Source organism: Calypte anna, chromosome 1 (assembly GCF_003957555.1).
Source record: "Calypte anna isolate BGI_N300 chromosome 1, bCalAnn1_v1.p, whole genome shotgun sequence".
NCBI classification, from domain to species: domain Eukaryota; kingdom Metazoa; phylum Chordata; class Aves; order Apodiformes; family Trochilidae; genus Calypte; species Calypte anna.
Window position 1 is genome coordinate 116324748 of NC_044244.1, and position 27353 is coordinate 116352100.

General features: G+C 35.0%; 1 protein-coding gene across 4 annotated transcripts in view; it reads left to right on the forward strand.

Moving 5' to 3' along the window:
- Positions 1–27353, forward strand: part of DMD (dystrophin) — a 950620-nt gene that overhangs the window by 311667 nt on the left and 611600 nt on the right. For all 4 annotated transcript variants that reach the window (XM_030448312.1, XM_030448319.1, XM_030448327.1 and 1 more), the window contains exons 22-31: positions 2283–2428; positions 3459–3671; positions 7171–7284; positions 8785–8940; positions 11181–11351; positions 12112–12294; positions 14592–14726; positions 15491–15640; positions 23238–23399; positions 26979–27089. In XM_030448312.1, the coding sequence (XP_030304172.1) occupies positions 2283–2428; positions 3459–3671; positions 7171–7284; positions 8785–8940; positions 11181–11351; positions 12112–12294; positions 14592–14726; positions 15491–15640; positions 23238–23399; positions 26979–27089 (1541 nt within the window). The remainder of the gene's footprint in view (positions 1–2282; positions 2429–3458; positions 3672–7170; positions 7285–8784; positions 8941–11180; positions 11352–12111; positions 12295–14591; positions 14727–15490; positions 15641–23237; positions 23400–26978; positions 27090–27353) is intronic.

The following is a 27353-nucleotide window of genomic DNA, read 5'->3' on the forward strand; positions in this document are numbered from 1 at the left end:
CAATCTCCTGGCCATCTGCAGAAGCAGCTGCCCTGAGCAGCAGCATTGAACAAACTGGGGAGAATCTCCTAAACTGGTAGAGAGCAGCAGTCCCTGAATCAGCATTTATGGAGCCCCACTCTGTTATTTCATGTGGCTGCTCTGCATCAAAGGTGCTTCGACTAAAACTGTTCAGCTGTAAAGATGAAACTGCTTTACCCTTTCCTTTACATACCTGTAGTGATATTTTAGGTGAGATTATTATGTCAATCATATTTTATCTTCAGAAATTTTACAACGTGGTAACTTCCTTTTGTAACTCTGCTGTTGATATGAACTATCATGCTTGAGATACTGCATTAGATCTAATCTTGTTTAAGGAAAGTCATATGAATCAAAAAATGTGAATAAAACATCCAAAGGTGAAGTACAGAATGTTTGAATATTTGAATCTGAGTTTCTTTTGCTTTCTTCAGTGATTGTTTTTCTTCTGTTGAGCAGATGGAGAAAAGGTCATATCCTGTATCTTTATTTTAGCCTTAGTTTAATAGAAAACTATTGAAATTTAGCCAGGCCATTTTAGAAATTGCTATCTTTTATTTCCATTAATTATTTGCAATTAATTATTTTCTATAGATTGAAGATTTTCATTAATACTTACTGATGTTTTGCAGAACAGTGGTAGTTTTTGCTCCTTTTTTTCTCCCTGTAATTGTGACCTGGAAAGATTTAATTTTTTATTCATCTATAGGGGACTGTTTTCCAAGGGAATTTCTCCCACCAAAAAAAAAAAATATAGTTTTCTCTAGCTCTGGGACATCATCTCCCACAAATGGTTTTTTTTTTTGGTTGGGTTTTGGTGGCTTTTTTTTGAGAGTGCTGGTGGTTTTGATTTGGTTCACGGCAATAATTCAAGTATGAATAATGTTATTTGTCAAGGAAATCTTTAGTTTTACAGTCGCCCTGGTGAAGAACGAGGGGCTGAACTTTATATTTATTTGTCTTGAAATAACTGCTTCCACATCAGAGAGTTTTCTAGAGAGCATCTTTGTTATCCTCCTATCTCCTCTCAGCATGGGGAGAGCAAGCTGTTAGTCAATGCCAGGTGAGTACTCCCTACCTCAAACTTCTTCCCAGGTGGCAGCTGATGCATTCCAGCACTCATCTTGCTCTGCGACTGAACCAAACTCTGCTATGGTGCCTCTTTTTTCATCTTGCTGTGATCTTCAGTGAGAAGCATTCTGATACCACTTCTCTATTTGACATGACTTTTTCAGAGGGAGTTTGGGAAGTGTCAGTAGTTTAAATTTTTTTGTTGTTGTTGACAAGTGAAATTAAAAATATCAAGATGGAGATGACAAAAAGAAAAGCAATACTTATTTCTGTTTTTCTCTGCTTTATAAATTCATATACTGTGCTTTTAGTTCACATTCTGGTTCTACTTTGTAGGACCAGTAATTCCCAAAGGTGAAGTAATGTCTCAATTTTTGTTGTTACTGATGAAGAGTCATTCATCTGCATTTTAATGTCAATTTTAGACTCTCTATGCTCCCCATGCTTTTCAGACAGCTATATGATTTCACAGTACTTTTTTTGAGCTTTTATATGCTTCATTATTATGTGGTACAAGTTGGAAATGATTCATTCCCAACCAGCCATGCTATTTGTCTGTACTTTTCTCAATGAGTATAGGAGGAACTATAGGAGTTGTTGAAGACAGAGGGAGAATCTCTGCTAATGAGTTGCTCATGTCTGCCAGATGTCTATTAACAGCAGCTGTAATGTTGGCACAATAAGCACAGTTCAATAAAATTCAGCTTTAATGGAGAGGAAAGATTAATTTTATAAGCTTCTAACAGATGTCTTAAACAGAGTATTTTACTTGAACAGAAGTACTAAATGCAGAAATATGAGTCATAAAGGGGAATTCTATTACTGCATTTCTGAAATTAGATTTTGGGTTAAGTATAGTGGTATACCTGTTGATCTCTAAACAAACATATTTAAACTAGTAGTCTTGGCCATATAATTGTCATACGACCTATGACAAGAGAGTCAGATGGTGAGCAACTGATAAAAATCAGTCATCATAAAAATTAGGATGAATGTATTTGTTCTTCAAAAGTTGTTTGCTTCTACAATTCTTGGAAAAATCTGTTATTGACATACTAGACCTGTTGCAATGTGTTGCTCAACAGCAGTGCCTTCAGTAAGGCTCAGACTTTTATCGAGCATCTTCTGTCAGCAAACCAAATAATAAAGCACAATTTTTTTTTTCCTTTTTTCTGCTCCATTGAATATAGTTTTTGACAGTTTACCTCCTGCACACTACAAAGAGACAATGAACACTATACTTGTGTGGATACAACAGTCAGAAACCAAACTCTCCATGCCTCAAGTTTCAGTTGCTGAATATGAAATCATGGAGCAGAGACTCGAGGAACTGAAGGTAAGTGGTCAGGCTGTGGTAATGAATGTCTCAGTTGAAAAGCTTAAAGGAAAGGAATCCTTAGCTGTCATGAGTCTGCTGAAGCCTGTGGATCTTGAGTGAATGAAAATCATTCTGGTTTTAGGCATGGGCTTTAGTAGATGATGAATACTTAATTATATCAATTTCCAAACTTAAAGGATTGCAATGGTTCTTCACCATTGAAGCATTATCTTTTTTTATAAAATAGCTAACACTTTTAGGATAAGCCTTTGTTTGTACTTATGACATGTAAGATATTCCTTTGGTGTTAACTCTAGTAGTTGCGTGTAGATTTAGCTTGTTTCATTTTCCAGTGCAGACATGGAAATCATTGTGATTTGCAAAATACAATATGGGCTTTGTCAGATTTTCTGTCAGATTTACAAGGAAACACAAATGTGGAACAAGTTTTGCCAGTGTTTAAGATTGGTCTACTATTCGATGACTAATGAGCATGTTGTTTGATGCAGCTAGTAATGCACATTCAGAAATGAAACGTGGAATATTGAAAAAAAAGTTATATGCAGCAAAGAATTGCAAAAGTTTAAAAAGTTATCAAATACTTTAAATCAAGAAGCAATTCCAAGCTTATTATTTTTCTCCATGTATAGTCTAATTCTTTTGAAAAGTAATCAAGTGATTCTGCTCTGGCAGGGAGGTTGGACTTGATGATCTCTCAAGTTTCATTCCAGCCCTTAACGTTCTGTGATTCTATAATTAGGACCATAGTAAATTCCTGTTTCCAATTAATGAAGCATACATGAATCACCTCTGTTAACAAGTATAAATACCTCTTATGATATTTTCAGTTCAACCTAAAAAGTCTACTTTCTTGTTTCTGTGAAAAAAACAATTCCAGGTTGCTTAGTAGAATATGTTATTGGATGTTTTAGTAAAGGTGACCTACATTTTTAGTTTTCAACCTCCAGCAATCTCACCTATGTTTATGAAAAAAACAAAAAAATCACCCCACACATGAATCAGGATGCTATTTGCTTCTTAATTATAGGCTCTACAAAGTTCTCTGCAAGAGCAGCAAAAAGGCCTGAACTATCTCAGCACAACTGTGGAAGATATGTCCAGGAAAGCCCCTCCAGAAGTCAGCCAAAGATATAGATCAGAGATTGAGGTGATCCATGGCCGTTGGAAGAAATTGTCAGTGCAGCTGGTGGAACATTGCCAGAAACTTGAGGAGCTTATGACGAAACTCCAGCGATTCCAGGTTAACCAAAATTTTTCAGCCTCAGTTGCTATGAGGTAGCTTGTACTTATAGGACTAGCACAGATCATATTTATAAGCCTCAAGAAAGTAACACCAAGGTGAAATATCAAAACAGTACATAAAATGCATTAAACAGTCAGCTTGACTTTGGGGAGTCCAAGATTTTACCTTGAATTCTGGTTTTGTGGCTGTATCTATGTTGTTTCAGTAGAAAAACTTTGCTTGGTTCTCAGTGAAATTGCTACTAATATTTCTTTACTTACTCTTTTGTGCAGCTGAAATAGTTGTTGACTTTAATGGATTCAGTTGCATAATTAAAGCAATTTGTAATATTGTAGTAGCCTGGCAGCAGTTGCTAGAAAGGAGAAGTGTTTGACTTGCACAATTGTGGAAATTCCAGGTATTTAGAATGACAGCATTGGAACCTTTCGCTGTTTCTGTCACTGTGATGATATCCTATTTTTACTTATCTACCAATGACATGTATTATCATTACATGGATTGTCTAAGACTTAGATGTGTTATGATTTAAAATAAGTCCATATTCCTGTTCTATGTCTCTAGAAGTTAGTGAGACAGGTTTCAGAGGAATTCAAGTGAACCACTCACAAAATGGAGAAAGCCTTTTTATTTTTTTTATATTTTTTTCTCTCTTTGCCTCGATGCATAAAGACACTTGCATACTCATGAGAGATATCGTTAAGAAAATTCTGAAGGCTGAGATCCTGGAGCCATACTAAAAGCTGTGATCTCAGAGGGTGTTTCTTCTCAGTGTTGTCTGTCCCTATATTTCTTCTCTTTACAACAGTTAATATTTCTGTCCTGGGCTTTGGTTTGCTGGTAATAGAACACGATACATGATTAACTCCACGTTGTGAGTTATAATGCAACAATATGTGAACTGTAATTTTTATTTCAGCTTAATTTAATAGTACTTACTGTTTTGTCACCCTTCATCAATTGTTACATAAGGAAAATGGACCAAAAAAAGAGGAAACTCTTTATCAGAACTATTTAAAATTTGGTAACTGAAGTGCTGCACTGCTCTAAATTGTAACTTTGGCTCCATAGATACATTTCTTATGTTTGAAACTGGCCATGAAATTAAGTTTAAGAGGTATGGTGGGATGACCTTGGCCAGCAGCCAAATGCCTCAACCACTCCCTGTCTTCAGCATGATAGGTGGATAAAATAGGATGGAAAAGCTCTTGGACTGAGATAAAGAAAGGGAGGTCACTTACTAGTTATCATCATGGACAAAACAGACACAAGTGGAAAATTAAAATGGATTTCAATAGTGAGAAACAAAAAAAAAAATTAAACAGCTCCTATTCCTCTCCCTCTCCTCTTTTGCCTAGTCTGTACTCAGTTGCTTTACTCTTTTCTCCTGTCTAACCAAAGGGTAGAGGGGAACTGGCAAATGGGAGCTGTAGTCAGTCCAGATCAGCTCCTCTCCACTGTTGCTTCCCTCTCACTCTCTTCCCATGCCTGTTACACCTCTTCTCCCTCCTTCTTCACTCACCTTGGTGCCTGCAGGGCTGTTTCTCACTTTTTTTCTCCCCTCCTCTGCCTCTCTGGCATTTTTTTCCTTTCTTAACTATATTATCACAGAGGCCTCACTAGCTGACCAAGGGGTCAGCTCTGTCCTGTGGTGGGTCCACCAAGACAGCTGGAACTGACTGTCCAGCACAAGGCAACACCTGGCTTCTCTTCACAGAGAACCCATACCACCAAAAGCTTGACAGATAAACTCAGTATTATAGGAAAATTATATAATGGTTTATCAATAGCAAAATGAAATATTTGCAATGGCACAAAAAAGAGAAATATGCTTTGCTTGAAAAACTATTTTTTTTCCCCTCTGAATTTTCTGAATAGAGGTTCCTCCCCTGTTCTTAAAAGGAGAAACTCCTAAACATCATTGCCATGGTCTGCAGAGAATGTATTGTTAAAGCTATGCGAGCTATTGCTGCACAAAAGGCTTTGATTGCGTATAAAACTTTGCCTTTATATTTATTGCTGAAGTCATTGTAGTACACAGTTGATATAAAAGTCATTGTGTTTTCAGCTCCTTGAATGGCTTATCTTCCAGGTGATTGTTTTAGCTTTTGAAATTTATGGGATGTTTCAGTATCAGATATGACTGAATCAGTGTCAATAAATAAAATGCATATACAGTCTGATTAAAAATGCAAGTCATACAGCTGATGTTCATTGGTAGCTGAAGACGTTAAGTAAGTGCCATCACATCTATTTTGCAAAATGAATTAACTATAGTGAAAGTATTCTCATGAAGGTATTAAGGTTTCATCATGAAATATGACTCTGAACTATTTTTACTAACTGAGAATTAAAAGACAGGTTAAAACACAGTAGACATGTCAACAGTACTTTGGTAACTGCCATTCTAAAGTATACTGATCATTTCTGCATGATTACTTTAATGAATTCACATCACTTTCCATGGTAACCTGTTATTAAATATATGAGGCACAATAGGAAAATATTGCCTTTGGTTGAATATCTCATAGTATTTGCAAAGGCATTTTTGTACATTTTAGGGCACAGCCTACATTTCAATGAAATGTGGGTTTTTGTGCTTTAATTGAACTTTCCATTCAGTATATATTCAGTATCAACATGTACTTCATTGTTCATTCCCTTTCAAATTTTTGCCATTATAATTTGTATGCTAACATGCATCTCACTGTTTACATAAGGTGACATTTCAAGGTAACTTAAAGTCATATTTTAAAAATATCATTCTACGTTTTGAAGTATTAGTTTATCCATGCAATGTTGCCTGGGTCTGGTAGAATTCTGCCCTTTCAGGCATTTGATGTTCAGCTTTGTTAATTAATTAATTCTTATTAATTAATTAAAAACTATGGAAAGCAATTTTTTATTACAAATATTCTAGTGCTAGAATACAGTATATGGAAGTCAGTGTCTAAATTACTTATTGAGCCACTATATGACTTTAGTTTTGGAAGCTCATCTGTTTCATCTTCTGTTTCTTTTACAATTACTTTGTTCATTTGGAGTAATAAGGGAGTTTTTCTGTCACATGTTCTCGTAGAGAAATAAGCAATAAAGCAAGCAACTTCCAAAAGGAGACTAAAATTTAAATTGAAGCACAGCAGGATTTGATAGGTGACCCTGAATTAATTGCCAAGTATGAGTAGTCTGAAGACATACAAAAACCTAAAAGATGCACACTGCATCTAAACAATGATGATATCTGGAAGGCATAAACTCGAGAGGCAGAAAGTTACTCACAGACGTTAAACTTGGGCAGAAATGGTCAGAGCACAGGCTAAAGAGTCAATGACAGTCCCAGATAAAATTGCTTTTGCTTGTTTGCTGTGTTTATAATTTTCAGACAGATCCATAATCTTGAAATTACATTGTGATAAATTTTAGTCATAGTGGCAGGATGAATTATACTACTGCCTGTCAGGTTCTGAGCAATGCAATAAAATGTCTTTTTAAAAACCAGAATGACACTAAAACATTGAACAAGTGGATGGCTGAAGTAGAGGTTTTCCTGAAGGAAGAGTGGCCTGCTCTGGGTGATTCAGAAGCATTGGAAAAGCAACTCGAGCAATGTACAGTGAGTATTACTGGTCTGCAATTATTCACTTCTTCTCTGTGAGCCTAGCTTATACAGAAGTTAGACAATTGGTTACTGTTCCTAAAAATAAATTCCTGTTGTAAAGGTGTAATGCTGCTGCATTTCCTGGGTTTGAAGGAAAATTCTGTTAAAAAATTGGAAACTTTAATACAGAGAGAAAGCATACAGGGACTGTATGATTATGTATTTATGGCAGGAGCAAAACATCAAAGAGGGTTCTTGTAGTAAATAAGTAGTAAACTCTTAAGATAACTATTTACTTTGTTGAGTTTTCATGCATTGTTTGTTTGTTATAAATTGTATAATCTGTGCCAGAAGATCTTTTTCTGTATCTATTATTCACACATGATTTGCAAGCTTTTCTGACTGTACCAAGAGAACTTGCAGGTATTGTGAGTTATATCCATTTTTTTTTCACTAAACTTACAAGGTCCAGGATTTTTTCCCAGCAGAGTTTTAAAGCATCATGAAGTATTGATACTTCCATCACAGGGTTTAAAAAGTCTTCTGCCTGTCCCAACAGAGTGTGTAAGTGCAGTGAATCTTGTGATCCATGATAGTCCCTGTCTATATGTTCAGTGGAATTTACAAGTTCTGTAAATGTCCTGGCAGGATGTGTAAATATTATGAAACAAACTTACTGATCTTTTTGAGCTATGAGCTCCTCAGACTTTCTTACCCCTTATTTAAATGAAAAATATGAATATATAGAAAAACTCTCATCTCTACAAAGTAAAAAGTTACATGTAACTCCTTTAGAATCTGTTACCTGAATATATGAAGAAGTTGCACAAATATATGCCATTACTGTAAAATATATAATAAAGCTGACACATCTTTATCATCTTTTATACATTTACACTTCCAGCCTTTTCCACTGTGTAGGAAGCCCAAATAATATCTGCAGCACTGAAAAAAGGCCTTAAGAAATTAAATTGGAAGTGGCAATTTAAAACTACCTGAGGGCTTCAGTAATGCTCAACCACAAATAAAATTCTAATACAAGGTATAACCAGAGAGTATCAGGATTCATATGATTTTAAGGAAATTGGCAGATGAAATACCAACCCAAGGGAAATGTTGGCATAATTATTAAGATGGTTTCACAAATAATGTTCTACCATTATGGTGGGATGATATTTCACAAATGTGAATAAAAGAATAAGGCATTGTAATAGATATGTTATATGTAATATAACATTATATATGTGTGTGTATATATAGTGTGTAGATATCATCTGAAACTTACATGAGGTATATTTTTCAAATTAACTTTACCTGGTAAAGAATAGCTTACCACATTCCAACTGCTCATTCCTTTTTTAATTAACTTTCATACATAAGTCTGTTAATTGTGCTTGTTCAGCTGGAGAGGTGGACTAACGATGTGTCAGAATCTCATGTAGATGCATATTGATAGGGAAATGCATATTGATTGTAAATGCTGCTTCCCTAATCTTCTTTCTGTTATTCCATTAGGCTTTAGTAAATGATATCCAGACAATCCAGCCCAGTTTGAACAGTGTCAATGAGATTGGGAAGAAGATGAAGAGTGAAGCAGAGCCGGAATTTGCTTCCAGAATAGAGTCAAAACTAAAGGATCTCAATGTTCAGTGGGAACACATTTGCCAAGAGGTATCAAGTCTCCTGCTGTGACTGGTTAATTTTAAATTGATAAACAGTTTTCTCATTAGCAGAATCTGTTTCTATGCATATCCAGTAGATATGTGACTGAATTTAGACTTATTTGTGTCACATGACCTAAAGTTTTGTTTCAGGAATTTTATTTAGCATGTAGCAATATATATAAAGCATATTTCTTTATATTATGACAATGTCTTAATATTTTTATAATCAAATTAAATATCAGTGCTTTAAACAGCAATTCATGGCTCCTGCAAAACTAGCTTTCTGAGAAGGTTATATAAGCATTTGCCAAGAAATCAAGTTATGCACTTAGTGCTACATTTTCATGGGCATCATTGTAGTCTCTTACCATTACTCAATGTGAAATAAGACACTAAAGCATTGAAGAGTTCAGAATTCAGTAACCTGATTTTAAGGTATGCGCACACATCCATATAATTTACAGTCTCTAAAGGTCACTTGAATTTGAGAGAATGGGTCATAACAGGAAAGGACAGTTATTTTTTTATAAAGACATTCTTAATAAATAATTTTACAGATTAAGGAAGATAAAAAAAAGAACAACACCATTGTCATTGATGACATCTGGACTCTCATTCTTTATGGCAGTTCAAAGGAATTGTCTTTCATGTTTATGTTTTTGCTGCTTGCTCATTCTGTTGTCTACCTTTTGAATGTACCTTTGTGTGACACTAAAGCTATTACCTTTCAAAGTATTCTTCACTTTGTACAAGAAAAATAGTCTCTATTTTTCTGAGTTTTCTGAGGGAAGCCTTCTGGCTTTCCTCTTTGACTAATGTGGAGTTTTTAATTGCTTATTTTTACAACTAATAATACACTTCTCTCATTGAAATGGCAAGTAATGCATTATAAATTTGGAAATCTTGTACAGTTTTCCACTGACTTCCCTGAAAATCTGCCTGTTACAGTTTGATTCAATGCACAACAGAAATTATTGCCTCTCAGTGGGCATTTCTGACTCAACTTCTTCAGTAATACCTGTTAAAGCATGTGAGTAGTAAGTATAAAATCAGTTTAATTCATGGGGATTTCTTGAAAAGATCTGGAAGAGTCAGCTTGAGTTGCTGTACATGCAGTTAATATGACTGTGAGAGCTAACACTTGGCATTCAGATGCTTTTTCAGGTCACACAAGATTAACCTCTCTGCTGGTTCTGGGATTGAGGAAGAGACGATATTGCAGGACCACACATGGTTCTGCTTTTATACTTGTTGAACATAATTTTTTTATTGTTATAGTTTTGTTCCGTAAAACAGCATTTATGTAGATCATCATTTATATTTAACAGCTGGTCCTCAAGGATGATGAAACCAGTAACACTCAGAAACTAAGACTACATACTAAGACACAGTTCCTTCTGATGTTACTGAAAATAACATTTCCTGAAAAAGCAACACAGTTCAGGATATTGGAGTGATCAGCTCTGCAAGTCCACCTTTGGAAAATGGCACCAGTGTAACTAAGTGGTTTTAATGTAAACTTTATAGCATTGAAAGACAAACCATTCAGTGGCTCAATCAGTAAGGGACAGTGTTGACAAATTGATGCAAAATTCAATGAATTATAGAATGGTTTGGGAGAAAAGGGGACTTAAATATCATCTAGTTCTAGTTGATACACACACGAGCTGTATAGCGTAGGTTATATGACCCCTGTATAGTAATTGGCAAAGGATTTGACAAAAGTATTTTTCCCTTTAAGATAAGTAGTTTCTTCCAGTAGGAGATTTCTTCTTTACTTACCTTTTTTTAGGATATGCACTTTTCTGAGACATTCAATAATTGCTTCATCAGTAGGAGGATAGACATATTGCCTCCAGCAAGTTGCACTTAAATTGTTTAAAAGGTCACCTGACTTTATTCCTTAAGAGCCTCTGGTTTCATCCTTCAATGCACTGTCAAGATCTCCCATGGTTTTTATTTTTACATCTTTTAGAACATAGACCCTGGGTGATGTTTTTCCAGATTTGTTTTCTGATGACCACAGCATATGGTATAGGATCTTGTTCTAGCACCAGTGAAATCTGCAGTGACTCATAACTAACTCATGTGTAGTATTCTCCCTATTACCTATTATTAATATCTATCTAATTACTTGTTAACATCTGCTTAATTATAGGAATGTTATTAGAATACTATTTAGTTGGGTTGTTTTCAGGCTAAAATATTGTGAAATTTGTACATATACCATATAATATTCTCTTTAAGGCCTATGCTAAGAAGGCAGCGTTAAAAGGTGGTTTGGATAAGACTGTGAGTCTCAGAAAGGATTTGTCAGAGATGCATGAATGGATAATGCAAGCTGAGGAAGAATATCTGGAAAGAGATTTTGAGTACAAGACACCCGACGAATTACAGAGAGCTGTTGAGGAACTGAAGGTAAAAAATTATCTAATCCATCGAGTTGTGTTTAAAGTCCATTTTGAAGTTTTTGTTGTAAAGAAAGTCTACTTGGATACTTGATTTTGATGTAGCTCCAACATTCTTTTACCTAAGAAATAATTCCTAAGAAACAGGTGCTAGCAGCAGTTAACTAATAGAATGAAATCCATTTCACGTCTTCTCTTTATGGTAGAGAAAGAAAAAAATATTTAGGACTTCAGGATGCATGTTGATATGTACTGAGTTTGCATGACATTATTTCTTTAAAATAGCATGTAGGAACAGCATAGTTTGGTCTCAATTAATAATGTTTCTTTTACATGGGATGAATTTGGCCTTTCAACAAAAGCACTTGTATAATATAATTTATTATACATACTCAAGTATATTCTTCTCGGCCACTGGATGTGGGCTTGACTTTTGTTTCATAGGTGACTTGTTCAGTTTGGGCTTTCGGGAAGGAAGATTCTGTGGCCTGGCTTTAACAATCTACCCAACACTGCTTGCAAGCTTTTCATTGTCCATAAGATTTTACCAGTGTTTGAGAGGATCTGAACATACAGTTGACAATTTTTATTTATTTATTAGTTATGCCAGTCATAATACTTGGAGATATATGGAACAAGTTCAGTTTATTGTAAATAAGATTAATATATCAAAAGTAAACATCTTCTCTAGTGATGGAATTAATTTTAATTCATTTTTATTAATTAAATAAGACAACCCAGATTTTTTTTTGTTTTGTTTTTTTTTTCAGAGAGCAAAGGAAGAAGCCATGCAGAAAGAAGTGAAAGTGAAGCTGATTACTGATTCTGTGAACAATTTTATAGCAAAGGCTCCACCTGCAGCTCATGAGGCTTTGAAAAAGGAGCTTGATGTTCTAACTACCAGCTACCAGCGACTGTGCAGCAGGCTGAATGGAAAGTGCAAAACTTTGGAGGTTGGATATCTTGTCAGTCATTGTATTTATAGGCTTTCTAGCTGCAAAAGTAAGGTAGAGAGCAAAAATATATTAGCACTTGGGATTATCAGTAGCCCAAGGCTGTCCTCGATTTGTGAACCATTGTCATGGTTTAACACTGGCCCTGCAATTAAACCGAAAGGCAGATGCCCTCTACTAATCCCCCTCCCCTCCCTGATAAAGAAAGGAGAGAGAATAAGGGAGAGACATTATGGGTTGGAAACTAAACTACACATCTTTAATGAAACAGTAATGATAAAAAGTAAAGATTACTAAATATATACAAATATACAGGAAAATTGATACCACATTCCTCCCCCTTCTCCCCCAGTAACTCTCACATCACCACTGAGGCTGCAGGGCAGCCCTGGGAAAGTCCAGGCTGGGCTCCTGGGGTCAGCAGCGGTGGGGATCTGGAGGCAGGAACACAGGGATTCAGGAGGGCATGGATCAGGACCACAGGCAGAAAAATAGATGGAATCCTCCCAAGATGCTGAAGCTAACAGCGACAGGTGAAGAAGGAAGGGGTTTGACCCTCCTGATCCCTCAGAATTTATACTGAGTATGACATGTATGGGATGGAATACTCTTTCCAGTCAATTTTGGCATCTATCTTGTTCATTCCTCCCCAGACGAGGGCTTCAGGTGTGACTTCTTTGCTCCTTTTCTCCTTCCAGAGAGCAAAATGTTCCTCAGAGCTGAGCAGTGTCCTTGGCTCTGCACACCAATCTCTGACTGTAACTATAAAAATCAAGCATTATCAGTCCCAGAAGCAGACACTGGCTGAGAAACTTGCTGTTAATTTCAGCAAGTGCAGCTACTTACAAGAAACTTTGCTGAAAACAAAATTACAAGACAGAAAATGACCTTTATCCTGGCCCAAACCAGGACAACCATATACCTAAATCTTTTTGAAACTCATATATACCATGGATTCATAATCAAGAGAAGCCTCAGACGTGGTTCTCAGGCCAAGACAGCAAAGTCTGCCCAGGGTACTTATCCTTCCTGAGACTGAGACAGTCATCCAGCTTCTGTAGCAACTGTGTGACATCTCCTCTAAGCTTCTTTCTTCCATGGCTAAAGATTTTGATTTAATGGCTCTGTAGCTGGACAGGTACTCTTATCCCATTGTAGGAACAGCATCTGATCTACTGGCATGCTGAATACTTCTCATGCGTTTTGAGTTTACTGTTCCATTTTGGTCAGCTACATTGCAGGTTCTTTGCATGGGACTTTTTGCATTTTAGACAGTGGTCACCCTGAATTAGGTAGGATTTTTTTGTTATGAATTGATTTATAATAACTAAATTCATAGAGTACAGTTACATAATTGGGTAAAATTTATGTCTTCTGAATTTCTTTGTGGAAAATTAGATGTGTAATCTAAATTGTTAATCCAATTTTTGTTTCCTGAAAATTGATGTTCTTGTTTTGTGGTAGTATCCCTCTATTACCTCTTCCTAGACCTTACAAGACCCTTACATTTGATATGACCAAAGTTAGGTTAGATGAATTGAACTCTGGTATACTTGATATATAAGCAGCTAAGGAATCTCAAGATAATTATTTTAACTTCTAAGAAAAAGGAACAATGAGAAGTTGATTTATGGAGAGTATAAATATTGTGCTTATGCATAATGCTTAAGTATCTTTAGTCACTGTAAAAATAAAATATTAGATAATATCTTTAATTTTAGGATAATAAGAACATAATTTCACTCTACAACATGACATTCAGGGCACTAGGACTTCAATAGTCTGTGAATTGCACTGTGTGGTTTAGAACTCATTTCCATAAAGAATTCAGCAAGAATTATTGAAAGTTGCATTTTTTTACTTCTTATGAACATGTGCTTTCAGGAATTAATATACAGGATATGTAAGAAACTTATAGCTACATCTTGTAATGAAGACAAACTTCTAACATGAGTTTTTAAAAATTCTGGCAGTTTGTATATCACAAGGAAATTTTATAGAAAAGGACATGAAGTAGGTTATTCACAAGAGAGAAGATTCACATGGTTTACAGTGGTATTCAATTTTCTTGTTACCTTCTAAGGCTTTATTCTGCTAATAAAAGTGGCTTTGTTGTGCATTATATTTATTTGGAACATTTAAATACTGTGGAAAAAATCAACTGTATAGGATCATAACCATCAGATATGAACAATATTGTCTTGGAGATGAAGCATGCACTGTTTTCAAGATTTTGATTTGTGAAAGTCATCTGTGAGATTTTCAGTCTCAGTAAACTTATTTTCTTCCCCCATCAGGAGGTATGGGCATGTTGGCGTGAATTATTGTCATATTTGGATGCAGAAAATAAATGGTTGAATGAGATTGAACTGAAACTCAAAGCAACTGAAAATATCCAGGGAGGTGCAGAAGAGATTTCTGAGTCTCTAGATGTAAGTGCTGACTTAAATAATATCAAATTGCAGGTATTGATAAACTGTAAATCACATTACATTCAAAACACACTGTGAATCAACATTGCACATAAGCAAGAGGCAGAATATTTGTAAAATCCTATGTTCTCACTTGATTCAACAAATGAGATATTGAATTTTCATCCATCTAAATGAAACAGTAATTAAATGTGTTGTGCCTGATGTCATAGATGATTTCTGGTGACAGTAAAATGCATGTTCTTAAGTAACATGGCCTCACTTAAGCCAGCCACAAAATATTGGAGACCTCAGAGAGGACTTTAATCCTGGCACTGAAATTCTGTTTATAATTGCTTAATTTTTATTCATGGAAGCTTTCAAATTTCTCAGAATTAAGTTAATACTCTTAGTGAATCAAAATTTAAAAATTTAAACTGATAATACATTTTTGTTGTTAAATTTCATCCATTCAGCTATTCAAGCAGAATTTTATGATTTTTTTTAAGTACACAAATATTCATACTTAACTCACCGGCTTATTCCATGTTTTTAAATTAAAGCACCCAATGTGTTGCTTTGCCAAAAGTCTTTCCTTGGTTTTGGTAATAAGCAGTGCAAAACCTTTGTTGCCAAGACAAGGAACATAGATTTTTTTTATTTTTCTATCTCTCCTTTTATTGTGTATGAAATTTCTTACCTATATTTTCAAGATTAATAGCAAATGTTTTGTAGAATCTTATTTGCAGAAAGGAAAACAAACAATTTTTTTGACATTTTTTCAGTCTTTGGAACGTTTAATGAGACATCCAGAAGACAATCGCAATCAGATCCGGGAACTGGCCCAAACTTTAACTGATGGTGGAATCTTGGATGAGCTGATCAATGAGAAACTAGAGAAGTTCAATACTCGATGGGAAGAACTTCATCAGGAGGTATATTTCATAATTTACCTGTCCTCCCATTAAAAAAAAAAAAAAGATTTTATTGTTATATTTCCTAAGCAGTATACAAACGAAGACTTATTGAACTACTGGGCTAACTCCAATGATTAACAATGCACCACCTAGTTGCTTGCTCACTCCACACATCTTCTGATGTGATGAAAGAAAGAACTGAAAAGGCAAAAATTATAAAATTAATGAACTGAGATATCTTTATGGGATGAAGGCAATTTAATAAGTGGGGGGAAAAAAACGCAAAAAGCAAGTGATGCAAAATTAATCACTCACAGCCAGGAGACTAATGGATACCCAGACAGTCCCCAGGCAATTGCAGCTTTGGAAAAACTTTCCCCCAGCCCCGTTTTGTTGCTTATCATGACTCTCTGGGGTACAGAATATCTCTATCTGGTCAGCTTGGGTCAGCTGTCTTGGCTCTGTCCCCTCCCAGCCTCTTGACCACCCTCAGCCTTCTTGCTGGGAGGGGCAGGGAGAAAAAGGTCATTGCATAATGCAAGCATGAACTCCATCCCAGACAACCAGTACAGCAGATAAACCTAAATTTCAAAAAATGAGCATCTAGTGTATTTAATCTTCAGTTGTGCATTTAGAGACACTTTCTCAAAACTTGTACTGGGAAGCAAATGATTTTCAAAATTAAATATGAGCAACGTTCTTTCAAAGATATATTCTTTACTAAATAATAAATAAGGATTTCTGCAGTGTAGGGGGATGAAAGATTTTATAAAGACATAATATATATCCATGTTTAGCACAAGGAGAGTCAAATCTAGCAATATGATTGATTGTCAGTCTTTGCCACTGACTCCTTGAAGAAAATTGTACTAATTCTTTGAGAGATCCCAGTATTGGGACAGCATACTTTTGTTTGGTCGGTTGTGGTTTTTTGTTTTTTGTTTGTTTGGGTTTTTTGTTTTTTGTTTGTTTTTGTTGGTAACTCAATTCAAAACTGTGAAATTAGTGCACAAGTATTTACTTTTAATACTAGCAGTTTATTTACCTAAGTTTATGCACATAATAGAACTGTATTAATACAACGTACAAATGTATTAATACAAATGTTTCTGTAGCTGAAAAATGGCAGGACCAAATTCACCAAAGAATTTTAAGACAACCAGAGGACACATAAGGAAACAGGTCAACTACTGATAGTTTACAGGACAGAGTAAGAAGGCAGTTAAATTAGAGAAATACTCAGTGCAAATACATGAAAAGTAATACTCATGGATGACTTCTGACTTCATAGATGAAAATTTAACTTTTGAGCTGACTTATTGTTCCGTAGTAAGACCTTGGGAGTTACGAAGAGAAATAGCAGAAAGGTGTCAGCTCAGCTGGTAAAGATGAGAAAGGAATTACTAGGGAAGCACCTAGTGAAACACAGGGGGACCTTCTTTATGATTGGAACCAGAACACAATCAAAGATGAGCTACGGGGACTGTCAAAATTTTCACATTTTCAATTATATCAATGATGCCCAAGTAAAGATTTTTAGAAAGCAGCTTTGTTAGAATAATAACAATCTACCATGACAATGATAAAATTTTTGAAAGGAAACATTTTTGGGGTTAAATGTGGAAAGTACCACATGAGGATGTATGAAATTTTGGAGAAAATTTTGATGAGGATATAAGCAAAATATATTAGAAGTTATTTAATGTTTTCCAATTTAATTTAACTATAGACAAAAAACAGGGAAGGGAAATCATGTTCCCCCACTTTCAGTTCTTTGGAAGTTTGATGTGATATTTCATAGTCAAATATCAATGTCTCAGTCACATCACTTCTTTACTGTATGTTTTTCACAACCAAATGTTTTGTTAATTTTCCCATGGAAGGCTCACATACTTTTTTACATAGACCTCTGCGCTGTTTACTTAGCCTTGTTGAAATCCAAACAGCTTGCACTCTCCTTACATAAAAATACATTAAAGACACATAATGTTATTCAGCTTGTGTTCAAGGTCACTTCTTCAGAGAGATTAATAGGCTAACCTAATGTGATTGTTTCATTCAAATAATTGTGCAGGTAGTTAAAGAGACAACAAGCTCATGTGGGCAGAAATACATATGTGAAATATTTGTTCACTACTAATACCAAACCATTGCCATGTGAACAATGCTGCAAGACGATACAGCAATACTACTGAGATAGAGATTAATTTTTAAAGGCAGAAAATGGTTTTATGTTTGTACACCTTATCTTCTTCAGTTAAGAAAGACTCTGTGTTTAGTTTACTTCTGAACATCTGGGGCTGATCGATAAGAAACATACACCCTATCTTTACTTTTCAAGAACTGATTCACTCACAACATTTTATACTGGATCTAAAACCCACTGTTGCATAATGAACTTTAAGTTTTAATATTGCAAATTATTATCATCCCCTGTAATGCTGAAAGTGATCTATGCCCTGTGCAGCCAACTTGAAAAATGTCAGCTAGATATTCCTGAGATGATGCTTGTAAAAAATTTTACAAAATATTGTTTTTCAGCCAGACTTTACACTAGCTTCCAGTTTTATTTTTAGGGACTGTCACTTCATTTCTTTTAGGACTCCCCTCAAGATTGTCCTTTGTTTCTTCCGAAGAGCACACATTCATCATTTGACACAATTATTCTGTTCTTCTCTCAAGAGAAGAAAGAATTTTTCATGCCTTATCTCCACATGATTGCTTTGAAAGCTGCTAGGAGGGCTGCTTTCGCATGTGCTGTGGCACTCTGTATCTGCAGTGATAACCTAAAGAGATAAAGAGGTTCTCATTGGTGTACTTTGCAATATTGGAATACAGTTACTCAAAGATGAAATACCAGCATGGCATTACAGTCAAATATTTGTAGTCTGCACTTTAAAAACACCCTAAGTAATATTAGTAGAATTTTCAGAATTACTTCTAGTTTCTTAATACTTCTAATAATAAAAATACCTGGATCCAAGACGAATGCTTTGAATTTTAGAAAGGTTTTTCTAGTTTAAGTCTTTTAAAGACTAATGTACCAATTCCAAAAAAAAAAAAAAAAATCAGAGAGTAACATGTTTCATAACAATTTGATGCAAAACATATAGAGGTGTTGTAGTATGTCTCATATATACACAAGCGTAGTAACACGAAGAATTAGGTTATGTTTTAAAGTAATTTTGACAAAAGGAAATTTAAATTTTTTTAATTTTTAATTTTTTTAACTATACCCCGTGGTAACATGATTTTTCAATAATTAGTGTAACTGAGACAAAAAAACCCCAAACTAACATATTTCGGCCTTATTTCACAGGCACTTTCCCATGTGTAAGTTAATTAATGAATTTGCTTCTACATTATAAATAAATATACCCAGGAGTAAAAAGCACTGTAATTTTGTAAAGGTTTCATTCTATTTTTCTCCCACAGCACAACTACCAATTTGCCTCAAAAACAAAACTCTGCTTTGTTTTAACCATAAAACTCTAACCATCATCTTAGTAATTATGTGTGTGATGAATGTCATTAATTACATGAAATGTATTTTTAAGGAAAAAGTGGCAATATCTATAAATATAGGTTTATAATAGTCAACATCAAAGAAGGTGTTATAGTCATAAGCAACTGTTTCAGTACCTCCAGCATTCCTGATATTTGCTCATTTCTTTCTGCATCCTTTCCCTTTATATGGATAATATGCAATGCTGCTATTTCCTGAATTTAAAGTTGATCTTTGATAAATTATAAACATATTTATGCAATACCCCTTATCATAGAAATCACATGTTCTGCCTAATAATAAAAATAAAAAATTTAGAGTTTAAAAAAAAGTTGAGTTCCTAATTTTTTTTCTTTTCCCCTTCATTCTAATAGCTACTTAGAGCACAGTTCTTTTTTTACTTTTCTTTTCCTTGACAGCTGTCAACATTTCAGTGGCTCAGAAATAATTAAAGAGTTGGTTAGTTTGCTGAGATTTCCTATTTAGCAATTAACTGTCAGACAACTCTCTTCAGAGACCAAACCTTCAGTTTTATTGACTATGATCTGACAGCAGAGCTATAGCTTCTGTTAAGTCCTCAGACCCAGTTGTACATTAGGATGTTATTTCTTCCACAGAGAAATAGAAAATTCTTAATCTTTTGGCCTCCCCACCCCCCCAAACAAACAAACAAACAACATAAAGCAAACCCACAACCCAAAATAAACCTCAAAACCCAAAACAGCATAAATTAAAGTCTTTGTATATCATTGATGTATAAACAATTTCAACAATCACATGCCTTTAGAAAATACACATGTATAAGTAGGAGTTTTAAGGACAAATCTGAAGTTCTGGTTTCACAGATGTAAGGGTGCATTATGTCAGTCCCTTTTTGAAAAGGTCTCTAGTGCATACCTCCATTGGAGCCTCTCATTTCTACTCTAAGAGAGGAAGAAGCCTCTTCCATATCGTGGCATTCCCCTTGAATGAATTGATAAGCACTCTGCAATGCCAGTGGTGGTGCCAGGGACCTTCTTGATTAACAGGAATAAGTTTTTGGGTCAGTTGTTATGTACTGGAAAAATACAATACATGAGTGGATTGGATCTTTTATAAAGTGATTGAGAAGACACTTTCATTGCATTGTGAATAAAACAAGGTCAGGGCAGAAACTTGACTTTCAGGGAGAGTGTATTCAATACGGGAGTGTACCCTGTTTGGGTCAAGAGATGTAGCCAGTTAAATAGTTGCTTGCCCATAAGACCAAAAGGGCAGACCCTTAACTATTTAGGTCTCTATGTCTGGCTGCTGACCAACATATTTAATGCAGATTTATTTTTTCTAATTACATCTTGCTTTTACTACACCACAAAATAGAGACAAAAAAATTCTGGAAGCAGCCATATATATAGGAAATCATCTGTAAAACCAGCTGTAGAAATGCCATTTCCCAGCATTCAGCTGTGTGGTTCTGCTTCCACTTCCAAAATAGTTCACAAACTTGGTCTGATGGTTCATTCGTCCAAGGTGTTGACATGTTTTAGAAAAGGTATATTTTGACTTCACTTGAAGTATTAAAAATGTCACACAGATTCTTGGGCTGTAATAAAATTACTCTCTGTGGACAATGAAAGGGAAATGTTTTGTCTTTGTGTGTGGAAATACTTATTTTGTGTGTACCTAAACATATCACAAGCACATATGCGTATTTATATGACTTCATATTTGCTTGAAATCCATCTATAAAACTTCAGTCATACTCAAGCAAAGATTAGTTGTAACTCTTTCCTAACTCTAAAGGCTTTTGTATTTGAACAATGAGTTTGGAAATGTTTCCATTTTCAAGTTGTGTTTGTGAACAGGATTTTTATATAAATAGTTTCTGCTCATATAAGCACAAAGATGACAACTTTTCAATTACCACACCTGTCATACAATTTCAAGACTTTTTGTGAGCTTCCATGTAGTGATAGCTACTTCATTGCATACGTGCACGCTGCTCCTGAGGATGGCAGCAAATTTATCTATACGTAAGCAAGTGCCTAGATGGAAATAACAGCATGGATCAGAATTTAACAAAGGTCCAATGATTCAAGTATAGCTATAAAAGTAGTTTTTTAGAAGAACTTAGCACCAAACTTATGTCCAATATATTGAAATCTCCATAAATTCAAGCACGTATGTTTATGACTAATGTAACTTTCTCAGGATCCTGTTTCAAATGGTGAGTTTAGTGAACATTAGGACACTGCAGCCCTCAATATGAATGGATATGCACATATTTTAGTTTTACGAGTTATCAAAAAAAGATCAATAACAGCAAAGAGGTTTTTTTCTATGCTTCTGGTGGGATGCCTATACCAGTGGGCAGTAGAAACCTACTTACTTTTTTTCTAATGTCATGTGTCTTTCAATCTACTGCATAGTGCTGCAAATTAAAAGGTAAAGAGTGACTGTGTCAGCCAGGCTTACAAACTGGAACTAAGGAGTGCCAAGGGGAATGGAATCTGTGGAGTCTGACCCCACTGTTTTGAACAGGCTGATATAAATTGTAATATAATATCACAAATCAGGTGAAGGTAAAAGTCATCATAAGTAACAAGCCTTTATATTGTGTGAAGTGTGAAGTTATACTGTTTTAATTGTTCATTTGATAGGGTAATATTGCCTTCGTGGCTCAGGTGCTTTCATTAACACTGTGGTGCTGGGTCCACTATGTAAATCTGCTCTGTTCCATAGGAGGTTCCTGGAACTGGCAGTGATACAAGCTTATCTGATCAGTTGTTTTGAATTAGAACAAAGCAGCTTACAAACACAAATATAGTAACTGCTGGATCCCTATCCTCTAACTAAGTCAAACAGCTAGCAAGAGTTCTCACAAGAAATAATCTTTTTCATTTGTTAAATCTGAAACTCTGCAAGAATCTGAGCTCCATGAAGTTACAGACATATCAAATATTCTCACTGAATTGCTGAAAGATACCGCTCAAGGCAAGGATTTTGTAATAGGGATCAAATCAAATTAAACTATAGCTGGCTTGATTTGACTTGAAAAATGACAGGACATGTAGCAATGTCATCTAAGGAGTGCTTGCTTTCTCTCTTCTGCTCTGATTCGTGTCAGAGAAAGTCACTTTATTCTGTGGTCAGCAGTATGGCTGGACTTGTACAGAGGAAAATGGTATTGCATTTGAGACTGCTGGTAATTAGTATGTGCTTTGTATAGAGCAGAAACTCTGCTAGGCACAATCTCTTGTCAAAGTCAAACATGAGTCTGCAGGCAGACACAATGATGGAAGAAAGTACCAGGTTATCTGGTAAATACCATATTAAATTGTTACAAGTAACGGTTAAAGCTAACATGTTAATGTCAAGTTTTTAAATATATTTGTGTTTTCAGGACAAAACTGTAAAGTGAGTTGTGTTGTGAAAGGAAAGCATCCTTCTAAAAACAGGGTTGTGTTAAAGGGATGGTAGGCAATCCACTGTGGCACAGGTGGTTGAGTAGAAGTGAGAGTCAACTTTGTAGGCTAAAAAAGAATATGATTAGAGTGATACTAGATTGGGTGAGCCCACCACCAAGACAAGACAGGGATCCATCTTGTTATTTCAGAGCAGGCATTGCTTTTGTTCTAGACAACTATTTGTACTACATATGAGAGCTCCTTCTCAGGAGAGTCTTTATCCCTCTCACTTACTGAAGTGGATTGTCTCGGATAGGATTGTGATGACAGTAACCCTATTCTCAGGAAACAAAATCTCTTAAACTGTATAATAAGATCAGGAGGACTGCTGTTCCTCAGAATGAAAGACTGAACTATCAGGATGGTTTTGTTATGCAGATTTGACAACTTTCACTCTGTGTAGAAATCCTCAATGCATGCATTGTTTTTTCAGGGCCCTTAATTTTTTAGAAATTGTTTATGCAATCTGGTATTTTGTTTGTTTGCTTCTAACTAAAAGCTCTGAATGGGTGGCAAAAAGATGCGCAACTTGTCATACAAAAAGGTGGATGAGCACAAGTTAGGAGTACTATTTTTTATTCTAATGCTGCATTTTTCAGGAAAAAAACTGTGATAAAAAATGCATTATTTCTGTGATTATTGATAACCTTGTCATTGTTTTTAGGCTGTGAGAAGACAGAAGAGTCTTGAACAGAGTATTCAGTCTGCCCAGGAGACAGACAAAACCCTCCGGTTAATCCAAGAGTCTCTTGCTGTTATTGACAAACAGCTAACAGCCTATATTGCAGACAGAGTTGATGCAGGCCAGGTCCCTCAGGAAGCACAGGTAAGTTTTATACAGGTTGAACTGATGTACTTTGTGTTTTTCTCAATCCTTCAGCCTCATCTTTATAACAAGATTCTGCACCTTTGTCAGTATGGAAGTGCCAGTAAATGTTTAGGTAGGATGACTTTGGGAAGTTCAAGATAATTTTTTAGAGAAGTCATATTTTCCATCTGTTTTATTCTATGTACCTCTCCAGAAAATGGAAAGAGCTATATGTGGTCATGGAACACTATACATTATCTTTAAAATTATGAGATCAGTGATATGACTTTAAAATTCAGTTCTCATCCTAGAAAGAAGAAACTCATCACCTTAATTACTCTTAGATGATTCTTCTATAAAGTCAATTATGTGGCCAAGTGATTCTTGCTAAATTATAAAATAGAGACAATTCTAACTATTTCTCCATGTGCACATAAATGTACTTATATTTCAATTTTTATTGCTTATGTATGTTTAACAGAAACAACTTGTCCTATTAGAAATGGTTTGTTGAGCATTTGACATAAAATTTTAAATCTAATTCTGATTTTTAGTCTTTCATTTTTTGTTCTATAACATCTGTTTTACTACAGATTTGAATGGCAAGAATACAAATTAAGTAAAACTAAACATCTCTGTTATAAAATTATTATCAGTTTATAGTATTATGTACAGCAATTTTTCTGTATTTTCCACCTAGATTTAGGAAGTCAGAATACAAAAAAAAGCAAGGCTACGGAAAAATATAAAACCAACGCTTTATAATGATCTTAGAAAAGGCATTCAGTCATGTTTTTTTCTGGCATGCCTGTAGAGTTTTAAATCACTGTAACAAATTAGTTTCTTGTATGGAGTAGCTTAAATTATCTTAAATACATTCAGATCTGAATATATGTAGCCCTGAAAATCATGTGTATTTCCTTTTTAAAATAATTTCCTTTTTTCTCCTTTCAAAATAAAGGTTCCATAGCTTTTGTACTAAAAGGTATATAGATATATCTTTCTGTTGCTTTTCTAATGTGCATCTGAAGGTATATTCAGTTATTTTTATGTGTGCATTAATGAATGAATGAGAAAAAACATATTATATTTATATTAAAACTGAGCTATATTTAGAAAATATTGTGTTTGCATTCAGACTTATTTTCAAACTGATTCTAATTTCTATGCTTCTTGCATCAGTATAATAATAGAATCAGATTCATATAAGTTATTCTGTTTGAATCCTCAGCTGCTTCAGTTACCAGTTTACTCTTAAATGGCTTATCTCCTTCTTTGAAATATGAATATTGTTAGCAATTTACAGTGAAATTGGGTACCATTTCTTAAATATGTGTCAGTTGAATTTCTTATAATTTAATTATGTAACTCTAATACATAAGAAAAAATTGGTATGAAAATGCAGCGCTTTTTTTTGTTGGGTTTGGACCCCTACGTTGTATCAATTTATTATAGTGTTTTATATATCCCATGGACACTTGTCGTTTATATGTGTCCTCAAGTACAATATTGGGAATGATCACAGACTGTGTAGAAGGAGGTAATTCAGAACTTCAACAACATAAGCAGCATAAAACTCAGCCTCTAATAAGCCCGTTTTCATGGGAAAATTTCAGCTCAGTGCTTTTGCAGAACTTACATCTTTTTTGAGAGATTTTGTTCTCTGATGAAAAGTTCACCTGAGTGTGCTATGTCCACTGTGGGAAAACCAGCATAAAGGCTGCTGAGATTTTCCCTTTCATGTTTTTATGTCAAGATGCCAGTATCACCTAATTAAAAAAAAAAAAAACAAACAAAAACAACAAAAAAGCCCAAAACCCCCAAAAAACCAACAAAAAAACCAAAACCAAAACGAAATACAAAACTAGTAACAACTGAACAGATTTAATGCAGATATTGAAGTTCTCTGTAGTTCAGTTGTGAAGTTATTTCAAGTCATTAGTGGGGAAGGGAATAAGCAGCCGATTTTCCGGCAGTCCCCGAGTCATTGCGGCGGTGACGGGCGGGAGCAGCAGGTGGGAGGACAGTCCAGTGTTGGGTGGCTGCAGCTCTTGTGGAGCCTCTGCTGGCACAGCTCTCCTGTAGAGCTGAGAACCAGCTCATTCCTTTAAGCTATCCTACAATAGCCTCTGCACAGCTGGAATGGGAATCTTTCAGTCAGTGAAGCTGGTTTCTGGGCAGGGGTCAGGGAATCCATGCTGAGGGATTTATCAAACCATTCAGCAATATGTGTTGTGTTTCTAAAAGGACATATTGGGGGGATTTATAACCAGAAAGCTGTTGAGATTTAGGAAGCTCTGTGTGGTTGCTGCAAAAATTCAGGTCTATTTAGGGCTTTGATAGGAGGAATAATCTTTGGTTCAGCTAATCAGAAATTAATCTAAGAAAAAAAAATATATTTAGCTTGTCTTTTAAATGAAATTATGAGTTTAGTTTAGTCAGAAAGTTGACAGAAGGAAATGGGAGTTAACTATGTTCAAGGGAGTTCAACTCCTTTGGATCATTTTTTTAACTTAAATTCTGTGTGTTTCTTACTCCACCATGTGGCACTGAGAATTTAATGCTAGAGAGACCCTGCTACCCTACAGTTTGTATTTACTGATTCATTTTCAGTACAACCAAAGATGCTGTATCAAGACAAAACAATCTAACAACAACTACACATATAAATCAGTTAATATTTCTCCAGGACTAATGATGAAAAAAGCTTGAATGAGATAAAGCTTAAAACAATATCCCAGAAGGATTATTTTTTTTTTCATGCATGATTTCATGATCTCAACTCAAGTCTCTTTCATGTCTCTAAATTTACCTAGAAAATACAGAGACTGAATCATCATAACAGGAATTTGCCAGGTGCTCACTTTTTTTTCCAAGTACTTGTTAACTGACAAGAAGAAAAACTGTTTTGAAAATATTACTTTTATATGATAGAATATTCTTCACATCGCTATTTGTGACTTTGTTACTAAATAACTTGTGGTGGAAGGGAAAGATTCAACTTCTTACATCTTAGTCTGTGTGATTGCATGGCAGTTTTTATAATATGGGACAGAAAATACACTTATTTCACTTCTCACCTACATGTGACAAATCGCTTGACTGGTGTTCTTCATGTAGAGTTATGTGAAATGTAATGAATAAATGAACAACATTGTGTTACTGAGAAAACAAAAAGTAATATACTTTGCCTTTTCAATAAACTCCCTGAATGATGTCAGTTCTATAGTGATAAGCACTGTTTTCTAAGTAAAGATCACTTAAAATAATTTTTTAAAATAATGTGCTGTGTTTGAACCAAAGTTAAGATGATGATATAATGGCAGTGAGGAGTAGTGTCCACAACTAAGTATGCTATTCTTGTTGAGGCTTAGCTTTATGTCATTCTCTCTATAACATCTTTCTTTATATGCATATATACTCTTTTTTCAAACGTGTGACATCAGTTGCACAAATACTTTTTGTGGTTTTAAATATGAATAGGTTAAATTAGATTTAACTTCTGTTTAATATCTTTCAAAATCAACTATTCCAAATAATAGTAAAAACTAAAATATTTTCCTCAAACTGCTGACTACTGTCTTTGTTTTTCAATAGAAAATACAATCTGAACTAACAAGCCATGAGATTAGTTTGGAAGAGATGAAGAAACGAAACAGAGGTAAAGATGCTGCCAAAAGAGTGCTTTCCCAAATTGATGTAGCACAGGTAAGCAATTTTTTTCTCCTCCATCTTTCCTTCACTCATTCAAACAAACAGCTTAATACTATTATTGTAGTGTGAAATGTTCTTAAGTTTTGTCTTCTGATACTGCTGCTCCTTTCTAGCCAGGAAAATTGAGTGAATAAAATACACTATCCACCATGCACCTCTTCTTTCTGCCATCTTTCTATTACAGCCTTTCTGGTTAGCTGGCAAAAGGTCTAGGGCATGCAGAGCTGATGTAACCAGCTGGTAAGGACACAGTATAAG